At 41.8% G+C, this 12795-nt stretch overlaps 1 protein-coding gene across 6 annotated transcripts in view; it reads right to left on the bottom strand.

The window, feature by feature from the left end:
* Positions 1 to 3311: 3311 nt before the first annotated feature.
* The window catches only part of LOC138800493 (uncharacterized), a 32292-nt gene continuing 22808 nt past the window's right edge, over positions 3312 to 12795 (bottom strand). For all 6 annotated transcript variants that reach the window (XM_069982208.1, XM_069982209.1, XM_069982207.1 and 3 more), the window contains exons 4-5: positions 11064 to 11155; positions 3312 to 5272 (exon numbers count right to left, since the gene is read on the bottom strand). In XM_069982208.1, coding sequence (XP_069838309.1) covers positions 4971 to 5272; positions 11064 to 11155 — 394 coding nt within the window. In that variant the 3' untranslated portion in view covers positions 3312 to 4970. The remainder of the gene's footprint in view (positions 5273 to 11063; positions 11156 to 12795) is intronic.

Raw genomic sequence — 12795 nt, 5'->3', positions numbered from 1 at the left:
CTTTGTTCCTTCGGATATTTTTGTTTGACTATTTAACCTCTTAAGGACATATGACGTACCGGTACGTCATATGTCCTCACTTGCACTTCAAAGCACTTTGAAGTGCCGCGATCCCGGGTGCCGCGAGTAGCCCGGGACCGCTGCTATTAGCGGGCACGGTCTGATCGCCGTGCCCGCTAATTAGCTAATCGGAGGCAGCTGTCAAAGTTGACAGCTGCCTCCGATTACCGGAGGCAACGTTTCCCGGAGGAGCGATCTCCGTTACTGATGCCGGCCGGGGACGCGTCCAAGATGGGCCGTCCCCGGCTCGGCACTCGTTTACTTCCGGCTGCAGCAGCCGAAAGCAAACGAGTGCCGATCTCATGGATCTCTGCAGCATATCTATGCTTACACACAAGGTTTGAGACAAGGGGAACGAGGTAATCTCACAACTTAGGCTGCAATACCACTATGCGCCACCAGATGTCCCCTTATCAAAAAAACAACCCGCACTAAAATTTATACAAACAAACACTGGGTTTTAGTTTTAAAAATTATATATATAAGATTTTTATTATGTATACATTAGTACAAAATACAATATGTTTCTCATAAAAGAAGAATTTAAAAAAATGACCACAATAAAAAAGTATATAATACCAATAAAAAGCTGATGTTAGCAGATATACATCATCATGGACAGTGCATCTATAATAATCTCTTTTAATTCTAGTCCTCTGCCTCACTATGTCACAAAGGGGTATATATGTATCTAGGGACTTAATAATCTCCTAGTTCCCCATATGCTTACATATAGTCACAAGAGGTATATAATCCACTATTATTATCTCCTAATCTTTATTGCACTCACCCATGCTGCCAAACCGCCAAAGAGAGCCGTCCCTACGTACGTTTCGTTATCTTCCTCAGGGAACTCCCTGAGGAAGATAACGAAACGTACGTAGGGACGGCTCTCTTTGGCGGTTTGGCAGCATGGGTGAGTGCAATAAAGATTAGGAGATAATAATAGTGGATTATATACCTCTTGTGACTATATGTAAGCATATGGGGAACTAGGAGATTATTAAGTCCCTAGATACATATATACCCCTTTGTGACATAGTGAGGCAGAGGACTAGAATTAAAAGAGATTATTATAGATGCACTGTCCATGATGATGTATATCTGCTAACATCAGCTTTTTATTGGTATTATATACTTTTTTATTGTGGTCATTTTTTTAAATTCTTCTTTTATGAGAAACATATTGTATTTTGTACTAATGTATACATAATAAAAATCTTATATATATAATTTTTAAAACTAAAACCCAGTGTTTGTTTGTATAAAGCATATCTATGCTGCAGAGATCTCAATGAGAGATCACAGTGTATATACTAGAAGTCCCCCAGGGGGGCTTCTAGTATATGTGTAAAAAAATAAAAATAAAGTGTTTATAGTAAAAAGCCCCCTCCCCTAATAAAAGTCTGAATCACCCCCCTTTTCCCAGGTTTTAAATAAAAGTAAACAAATAAATAAATAAACATGTTTGGTATCGCCGCGTGCGTAATCGCCCGAACTATTAATTAATCACATTCCTGATCTCGTACGGTAAACGGCGTCAGCGCAAAAAAATCCCAAAGTGCAAAATTGCGCATTTTTGGTCGCATCAAATCCAGAAAAAATGTAATAAAAAGCGATCAAAAAGACGTATATGGGCAATCAAGGTACTGATAGAAAGATCACATCATGGCGCAAAAAATGACACCTCGCACAGCCCCATAGACCAAAGGATAAAAGCGTTATAAGCCTGGGAATGGAGCGATTTTAAGGAACGTATATTGGTTAACAACGGTTTGAATTTTTTACAGGCCATCAGATACAATATAAGTTATACATGTTATATATCGTTTTAATCGTAACAACTTGAGGAACATGCATAACAAGTCAGTTTTACCCCAGGGCGAATGGCGTAAAAACACATTTTCCCCAAATAAAAGAAATGCGTTTTTTTTTTTCAATTTCACCACACTTTGAATTTTTTTCTGGTTTCGCAGTGTACTTTATGCAAAAATTCAGCCTGTAATTGCAAAGTACAATTAGTGACGCAAAAAATAAGGGCTCATGTGGGTTTCTAGGTGGAAAAATGCAAGTGCTATGACCTTTTATGCACAAGGAGGAAAAACCGAAAACGTAAAAACGAAAATGGGCCATGTCCTTAAAGGGTTAAAGGGTTTTGTGCACTTAAAGGGGAACTATCAGGAGGTTAGACGAATCTAACCTGCTGATAGCTTCCTAGTGCCAGCGAGGCGCTGAGGATGAAGGTATGTCTCCTACCTTCATCCTCGGCGCTGTTCCTATGCTGTTAGTTCGGTAAGGCTGTCAGAAGCACTGGGGGTGGAAATACCGACCCTGCGAACCGATCCACCCCCGGCCGTCCCGTCACTTCTAATGATTTTCAATGTAGCGGGCAGGCACGACCAGTCCCCAGTGCTCCTGATAGCCTTACCAGGCGCTGAGGGTGAAGGTAAGACACATACCTTCATCCTCAGCGCTCCATGCACACTAGGGGCCATCAATTAGATTAGTCTAACCTGCTAATAGTTCCCCTTTAAGCAAACATTTAGGTAAACACATCTCCCCTGTGTCGTTTTTTTCAAAGGAGTTTATATTTCTGTGTGCCTTCTATTTCCCTACTGATCCAATCCAGGACGTCAGTATCGGTGGGAGCAGCCGCTGATCTTCTTCAGTTATGTGCACCCAGCATAACTGAAGGTGAGCACTTCTAAGTTGGTACTCCGAGATCAATCTCTGATTACAGCATACTGGTTTGCGCCTTTATACACTTTTTTCCTAGGTTTCTGCGCTGTGTTGTACATAGTACAGTGTACAGGCTTTTTACTATGTTTTTATCCTTTGTCATGCTTTGCTTTCCCCATGTTGTACACATAACATAGGGCATCAGTTAAGGTCCCCATACACCTTATACTTTTGTCGTCCGTACCCGCCACTTGTGGCAGATTTGGATGTCTGTAGAAGATGTATGGGGCTCTCCCAACCATCCACCGACAGATGATGTTAGTGTAGACAGGTGTTGGGCATGATGGAAAATTTATTGTGTGCCCCTTTTCTCTGAGAGATATAATCCACAATCAGAGCTCCCTCGCTGCGGCTTACCCTCTATATAGCGAACACTTAGCAGTGCCGAATGTTCCTGTGTATGGTGAGGACAGGGGTCGGATGGGGCCATCAGTTTTATTGTGTCTTATAAGAAAATAAAGAACAAATATTGCTAACAAAAGAACATTGTACCAGTGAGGGTTTGGACGTAATATTGTTTTATGTTCAAGTTTTATTAGCATTCACAGAATCATGAGTATACGCATCAATACAGTAATCTGACAATGTTTAGGTTCTATAAGACATTAGCATTAGGACAGAATATTAGAATTTACACTATAAGGGCCTTGAGATAACAGGATGCCAACACATGGTGACAAACATGCAATGAAGACGCGCGAGGATGAGATGGAAAAACAAAAATAGACGGTATTACTATATAATAGGTTATATAAACACCTGTTCTGTATGATTAATATTGTCTTATTTCTGATATACCATTGATGGAGACTTGCTTGCAACTGACTAGCATTTCACTCCACAGTATGAAATACTTGATAATAGATCACCCCAAAAAAAAAACAAGGTACGACTCCTGGTAGATAGATCTGCAAGAAGGGGGTAAAGGCACAATAGTAATGACTGTACTGTTAGGAAAAGTGCACCTGCATGTACATTGGGTAACATTTCCATGAAGAGACAGCACTGATCTTAAAAAGTGAAATTCATAAAGTACTGAAAAGTTGTAACTTAACTTAATGGGGAACTCCTGCCAAATTTGTTGTTGTCACGACCCTGAGAAGTACTCAACCCAGCTGATGGATTACCTACTCAGTGACTGCAGAGGTTCCCAGTGACTGGCCGAGCTGGGGATTTCTCCTCCAGGTCGTGACGTCGCTGGAGCAGAAGAGTGGTAAGGCAGTGCTGCAGGGGAATGGAAATGGGTAAGTAGAGCTTCTTTATATGTTCTCCCCTGCCCTTGCCTGCAGCCAAATTTTCATGTTGGCCCCTCCTCTAAAGGGGAACGATTGGCAGGTTTGACGAATCTAACCTGCTGATAGCCCCCTATTGCACAGGAGAATCCGAGGAGGATGGTATGTCTCTTACTTTCCTCTTTGGCGCTGTTCTAGTGCGGTTATGCATGTGCTCCACAGTCCCATGAGACTGTTAGGAGCACTGCCTGTCCCCATAGCGCAGATCCACCCCCAGCAGGCCTGTCCTTTTCTAATAATAATGAATGGAGCAGGTTGACCAGGGGCAGGCAGTGTTCTTAATGGGTGCCCCAGTGTTCCTAACAAACCGTGAAACATGACTACTGCACTGCAACAACGCTGCAGAGACATACCATCCTCAGCGTGTCATGTGCGGTAGGGACATAGCAGGTTAGAATTATCTATCCTGCTGAAAGCTCTCCTTTAAAGGAGAAGTCCAGCCACATGGAAAAAAAAAGTTATTTCTTCTGGGATACCACAAGCTATCCAGTCCGAAATCACCATTTTTTTTAACCCATAGATGAAGTCTTCAAAACCATGGTGCTCCACTTCACTTCCTGTTTAGCCAGAAGCTCCTACTACACTTCCCATCGGCCCCCTCAGCACTAATGCCCTCCCCTGGTAACGCCCCCGACTCTCTCTCTTTATACGTCTTGAGCAAGTACGGTACATGTTACTTGGTGGACACCCCCTACCACATCGTCCACATTGAGATGGCCCTGGTACTACTCCCCCATCATCTGCTCATACTAGGCTAAGACTGAGCCTGAAGAGTTGAAAAATTCCATACAAGTTATATAATAGCAAAAAGAGTGCTGATCCTCGTGTACACAATATCTTCTGCTGAAGGGCTATCTACGATTTAAATATCTTTGCGGCCTATTTCTTTTGTAGCTCTTTCTGCCTCTTCATCTCTGCTTTAATCTGCTCGACAGCTTGTTTTATAAACTCCCTCTGAATATTTAAGTGTTGCTTTTTGTAGATCCCTCGATCGGCCTCTTGCAGACACATATGCAGGAAACTCAGAACTTTAGAGTCGGTCTCCATGTTGCGAACTGAATTGGTTGTAGTGTAATTGTCAAGACTGAAGATGTGCTGGGAGCCCAGTTCTTCTACTGTATTCACAGCCTTATCAATATTTTGAGCTTGAATTTTTGTAAGAACCACAATAGGAAAAATTCCTACAAAAAAAAAAATGTAAATGAACATTGTATAGTCAGTCATGACAAATAAAGGGAACCTGTCGCCAAGACAATGCTATCTAATCTCTAGACATCATGTTATAGAGCAGGAAAAACTGATCAGACTGATACATGTCTTTGTAGGAAAAAAAAATAGTTTAAAATTGCGTTTTTTATGCTGACATGTTCCCTTTAAGACCACATGCCTAATATTGTGGACCTGACAAGGCATGGTTTTATAGACCTGTGATGTGTGCTCTTGTATATACATCAAGACAACAGCCCAGTAGTTATGAGGTGTGACCTCTATGGATTGGTCTTTTCCAGTACTTAAAGGGGAACTCCAGGTAGAGGGTAAAAAAAATGGAACTTCTGCAGAAGCATAAAGCATTACTTACCTATCTATTCCATTTTTGAAACAACCAAAAATCCATTTGTTTTGGGGGGTTTTGTTCTGTTTTGTGTTTCTGCACTTCCTGGTTTATCAGTTGTACATAGTACTACAAGTTCCAGAATGCAATGCTTTCCCTCAGCTGTTCATCACAGTGTCTCACCCTGCACATTCCCCGCCCAAAGCTGTTGCAGAACATCTAGGCTGTGTTCACACATTGCAGTTTCATTGTGTTACTGAATTATTTGCAGTAATTTATGATTTCATTGTGGTCCCACCCGCACAGCTCGCTGTATTCTCTACCTGTAACACCACACAGCACGCTGTATTCTCTACCTGTAACACCACACAGTACCCTGTATTCTCTACCTGTAACACCACACAGCACACTGTATTCTCTACCTGTAACACCACACAGCACTGTATTCTCTACCTGTAACACCACACAGCACACACTGTATTCTCTACCTGTAACACCACACAGCACTGTATTCTCTACCTGTAACACTACACAGCACACTGTATTCTCTACCTGTAACAGCACACTGTATTCTCTACCTGTAACAGCACACTGTATTCTCTACCTGTAACACCACACAGCACTGTATTCTCTACCTGTAACACCACACAGCACACTGTATTCTCTACCTGTAACACCACACAGAGCACTGTATTTTCTACCTGTAATACCTCACAGCACAATGTATTCTCTACCTGTAACATCACACAGCACACTGTATTCTCTACCTGTAACACCACACAGCATACTGTATTCTCTACCTGTAACACCACACAGCGCTGTATTCTCTACCTGTAACACCACACAGCACACTGTATTCTCTACCTGTAACACCACACAGCACTGTATTCTCTACCTGTAACACCACACAGCACGCTGTATTCCCTACCTGTAACACCACACAGCACGCTGTATTCTCTACCTGTAACACCACACAGCACTGTATTCTCTACCTGTAACAGCACACTGTATTCTCTACCTGTAACACCACACAGCACTGTATTCTCTACCTGTAACAGCACACTGTATTCTCTACCTGTAACACCACACAGCACACTGTATTCTCTACCTGTAACACCACACAGCACACTTTATTCTCTACCTGTAACACCACACAGCACTGTATTTTCTACCTGTAATACCTCACAGCACACTGTATTCTCTACCTGTAACACCACACAGCACGCTGTATTCTCTACCTGTAACACCACACAGCACGCTGTATTCTCTACCTGTAACACCACACAGCACACTGTATTCTCTACCTGTAACACCACACAGCACACTGTATTCTCTACCTGTAACACCACACAGCACGCTGTATTCTCTACCTGTAACACCACACAGCGCTGTATTCTCTACCTGTAATACCACACAGCACTGTATTCTCTACCTGTAACAGCACACTGTATTCTCTACCTGTAACACCACACAGCACACTGTATTCTCTACCTGTAACACCACACAGCGCTGTATTCTCTACTTGTAACACCACACAGCACTGATTTCTCTACCTGTAACACCACACAGCACGCTGTATTCCCTACCTGTAACACCACACAGCACGCTGTATTCTCTACCTGTAACACCACACAGCACTGTATTCTCTACCTGTAACAGCACACTGTATTCTCTACCTGTAACACCACACAGCACACTTTATTCTCTACCTGTAACACCACACAGAGCACTGTATTTTCTACCTGTAATACCTCACAACACACTGTATTCTCTACCTGTAACACCACACAGCACGCTGTATTCTCTACCTGTAACACCACACAGCACGCTGTATTCTCTACCTGTAACACCACACAGCACACTGTATTCTCTACCTGTAACACCACACAGCACGCTGTATTCTCTACCTGTAACACCACACAGCACGCTGTATTCTCTACCTGTAACACCACACAGCGCTGTATTCTCTACCTGTAACACCACACAGCACTGTATTCTCTACCTGTAACAGCACACTGTATTCTCTACCTGTAACACCACACAGCACACTGTATTCTCTACCTGTAACACCACATAGCACGCTGTATTCTCTACCTGTAACACCACACAGCACGCTGTATTCTCTACCTGTAACACAGCACGCTGTATTCTCTACCTGTAACACAGCACGCTGTATTCTCTACCTGTAACACCACACAGCACGCTGTATACCTTTAACGCCGATATTGGAACTTTCTGAATGTATTTGTGCTGTTTTATTTTCTTCTCATCACCACGCATGTACAGTATAATGATAGAGCATCTTTTGTCTTTGAAGTTGAGTCCCACAAGAAGGACTTTATCTAATATTATCTTATATAGAATATACTGTTTATGACTATGTTCACAGTATTTTTGCTCAGTATTTTTCAACTAAAACCAGGAGTGGATTGAAAACACAGAGAGGTTCTGTTCACACACTGCTGAAATTTAGTGGATGGCTGCCATATTACAGTAAATAATGGCCATTATATGATGCCATTCACTAAATTTTAACTAAATGCTGGTTTTGGTTAAAAATACTGAGCAAAAATACTGAGTGGGAACTATGCCTTGTTTTTTTGTGCCGGTGAAATTGGCAGTGCCGGCTCTGATCCTTTGTGTTGTTTATCATGATTTAATTCCATTACTGCATCAATTCATTACAGTGCTGCATAATTTTTGTGCAGATGCTGCAGTACTGCAATGAAACTCCAACATGTGTGAACATAGACCTAATTTTACTGCAGACTTTTGCACAGCGAACTTGCAGCGGCTGCTTCTCTTGCCTGCTCAGGTGTAGGCTGGAGGGGTTGGTCAGAGATGGTGAATCACTCAGGGGGGTGAGAGATCCAGTCCCACCTCTTGTGACATTAGAGGTGATGCGTTTACATGGGGGAGAGAAGCTGGGGGTCAATACAAGTTTTGTAGTCCTTCTTTTTTCCATTTCCAGTCAGTGGTGAAAAGGCACTGAAGCCTGGACTATTGGTAATAACATTATATTAGGAAATTATATATCTGGGTGATAGTCTAATTTAAATACAGTGGTACCTTGGTTTAAGAGCATTTTGGTTTAAGAGCTCACAGTTTTTCAAAATTGTGACTTGGTTTAAGAGCATTGTTTTTCTTTAAGAGCTCCCTGTACTGGGTGGGAGGGGGAGTTAGGGAGGGGAATGACCTGCATAGTGGGGTCTACAGCACTGTACTGTGACCCAGGAAGTCTCCCTCACCTTCCAAATCATAGCAGATCCACTTCACAGGACAGGACTGTGGAGGTCTCTCCATAGCGGTAACCCCTCTCTCCCTGGACAGAGAGTGCCTCATGCATTTGCCCACATATGTCCTGCTCATTCCTTCATGCTCCCTGCAGTCTCTGTCAGTCCTGATTGGTCCATGCTGAACACACACCCCTTCCCAATTGCTGTCATGTGACCACACAGACCTCTGGCAGCAGCCCTGCTTCTCTATTCTAGCCTGTTGTACTACACTACTGCATTATGGGGATCTGCACTTCCATCCTGTATCTACAAACTGCTGCTATTTTTCAGGTTTATGCCATTATTATACATTATACACCACATGCTGATTGCTATAGTGTACAGTAACTTATATATCACATATCCAGCTGCTGTGTTATCAGGGTTATACAGTTACTATACATTATACACCACATGCTGATTGCTATAGTGTACAGTAACTTATATATCACATATCCAGCTGCTGTGTTATCAGGGTTATACAGTTACTATACATTATACACCACATGCTGCTATACTGTACAGTAACTTATAATATCACATATCCAGCTGCTGTGTTATCAGGGTTATACAGTTACTATACATTATATACCACATGCTGCTATACTGTACAGTAACTTATATATCACATATGCAGCTGCAGTGTTATCAGGGTTATACAGTTACTATACATTATATACCACATGCTGCTATACTGTACAGTAACTTATATATCACATATGCAGCTGCTGCTGTGTTATCAGGGTTATACAGTTACTATACATTATACACCACATGCTGCTATACTGTACAGTAACTTATATATCACATATCCAGCTGCTGTGTTATCAGGGTTATACAGTTACTATACATTATACACCACATGCTGCTATACTGTACAGTAACTTATATATCACATATCCAGCTGCTGCTGTGTTATCAGGGTTATACAGTTACTATACATTATACACCACATGCTGCTATACTGTACAGTAACTTATATATCACATATCCAGCTGCTGTGTTATCAGGGTTATACAGTTACTATACATTATACACCACATGCTGATTGCTATACTGTACAGTAACTTATATATCACATATCCAGCTGCTGTGTTATCAGGGTTATACAGTTACTATACATTATATACCACATGCCGATTGCTATACTGTGCAGTAACATATATCACATATCCTGCTGCTGTGTTATCAGGGTTATACAGTTACTATACATTATACACCACATGCTGCTATACTGTACAGTAACTTATATATCACATATCCAGCTGCTGCTGCTGTGTTATCAGGGTTATACAGTTACTATACATTATATACCACATGCTGCTATACTGTACAGTAACTTATATATCACATATCCAGCTGCTGTGTTATCAGGGTTATACAGTTACTATACATTATACACCACATGCTGCTATACTGTACAGTAACTTATATATCACATATCCAGCTGCTGTGTTATCAGGGTTATATAGTTACTATACATAATACACCACGTGCTTTTAGGACAAGAAGTTACATAGTGCCTCTCATATATCTGTCTGTTCTTCCAGAACATAGAAAAATACTTTTATTCTCCTTTGCAAAGTGTCAAAAAGGTGTTTCCACAATGATGGAAACTGTAACACCTCCTCAACTCCCCCTCCCTTATTTGTCCCTGTGCCTCCTTGTCCTGACAGCATCAGTAGTTTGGAACCCCAATTCCCACTCTTTGGGTGCACAAAGTCACACTGAAGCCCCTCCCCTTTCTTACTAAGCCACACCTCCTTTTGTCTAGGCAGCATCCTCTTGTCAGATGTGATGTAAAAGTGTTTAAAAAAAAAAGCACAGTAACAGATGTCTGAGGCGCATGTCATTTTTTGTGTGCAAATTACATGACCGACTGTTCTCATTCCCTGATAGTAATGCAATATTTTGAACATTATGAGAAACTGAAACGTGAAGTTGTATAACTGTTCCTATATATATATATATATATATATATATATATATATATATATATATATAGAGTATATGAATACAACCTGAAAAACTATTAATATAAGTATGGTAAAGCTCAAAGATACCCCAGGTATTTCATCTGGGGAAAAACCCATTTAGTTACATAATTCATCACTGCTATGTTTCTCTGCAATTCAGGATACTTACCAGTTATTTCAAAGGCGTCTCTTAGGAAAGGAACAATCTCAGTATTTCGATTTACTGTGCCAGCAATGTTAATACGGGAACCAAAATCAACACTGAAACCAAGAAAAAAAATATATATATTAATTTTATTATTCCATATCTATTATCAACTCTTTTGCAACAAAGTTCCAGGATAATACATCACATACACTCATTGACAAAAAAAAAATAATACCGCACCCAAATAAAAATCAGATTGCTGCAAAACTCATCCTGCATTTATGTCTCAGATACTATAATGATTACACGTGAGGTCTAATCATACGCTGGCTCTCAAGAGGGCGTAGAAGTGCTTCCCCTATAGAAATGCTCTCAGTTTTTTGCAGCGTTCCTCCTGGTGAGAGATCAGTGACTGCTAGATATGTTTCTGCAATGCATCTTGCTCAGTTGACAAATCAACAGGGAGAATCACTGGACTGAGAGAAGCAGGATGGTCTCTTCAATGAATTGCCACCATTAAGGCCAGAGGTTCGCAATCATGGTTCCATGATGGAGAAGGATCTGGGTATACTTGTAGATAATAGACTACAGAACAGCACACAATGTCAGTCAGCTGCTTCTAAGGCCAGCAGGATATTGTCATGCATTAAAACAGGCCTGGACTCTCGGGACAGGGATATAATATTACCGCTTTATAAAGCTTTGGTGCGGCCTCATCTGGAGTATGCCGTCCAGTTTTGGAACCCGATTCATAAAAAGGATGTTCTAGAGCTGGAGAGGGTACAAAGACGGGCAACTAAACTAATAAGGGGAATGGAGCATCTTAGTTATGAGGAGAGATTAAAAGAATTACATTTGTTTATTTAAATATATAAATGGCCCCTACAAGAAATACGGGGAAAAGATGTTCTAGGTAAAACCCCCGCAAAGGGCAAGGGGGCACTGCCTCCGCCTGGAGAGACAAGGGGGCGCTGCCTCTGCCTGGAGAGACAAGGGGGAACTGCCTCTACCTGGAGAAAAAAAGATTCAATCTCCGGAGGCGACAAGCCTTCTTTACAATGAGAACTGTGAATCTGTGGAACACTCTACCACAGGATCTGGTCACAGCAAAAACAGTAGAGGGCTTCAAAACCGGCCTAGACAAGTTCTTAAACCAAAATAATTTAAATGCATTTGTATAGAACCTGATATCTGTCCCCTTCAATGTATCCATCCCCTCCTTGGTTAAACTTGATGGATGTGTCTTTTTTCAACCGTGTTGGCTATGTAGCTAACACTGCCATACCAGACCTGGCCAATACCAGCTCCCCCCCCCCCCTCGAAAAAAAAGTTGTTTTCTTCCCCCTGCTCCCTGGTGCTGCCCCCTACAAGGTGCTGCCCTAGGCACCGGACCACTGGTGCCTAGTGGTAAATACGGCCCTGTATAGGGGGCACAGCAGGAGGCTTTATTACTGTATGGAAGCACAACAGGGGGCATTATTACTATATGGAGGCACAGCAGTGAACATTGTTACTATATGGTAGCACAGCAGGGGAATTATTACTTTAAGGAGGAACTGCAGGGGGCATTATTACTATATAGGAGCACAAAAGGAGGCATTATTACTATATGGGGGCACAGCAGGGGACATTAGTACTATAGAGGGGGCAGAGCAGGAGTCACTTAATATTTGCAAAGCACAGCAGGAAGCATTATTACTTTATGGAGGGCACAGCAGGGGACATTATTACTATATGGAGGCACAGCAGGAGG

The sequence above is a fragment of the Dendropsophus ebraccatus genome, chromosome 9, assembly GCF_027789765.1.
Source record: "Dendropsophus ebraccatus isolate aDenEbr1 chromosome 9, aDenEbr1.pat, whole genome shotgun sequence".
Classification (NCBI taxonomy): Eukaryota; Metazoa; Chordata; class Amphibia; order Anura; family Hylidae; genus Dendropsophus; species Dendropsophus ebraccatus.
The sequence above is the reverse complement of the archived record's forward strand: the minus strand, read 5'-3'. Positions and strand labels throughout refer to the sequence as shown.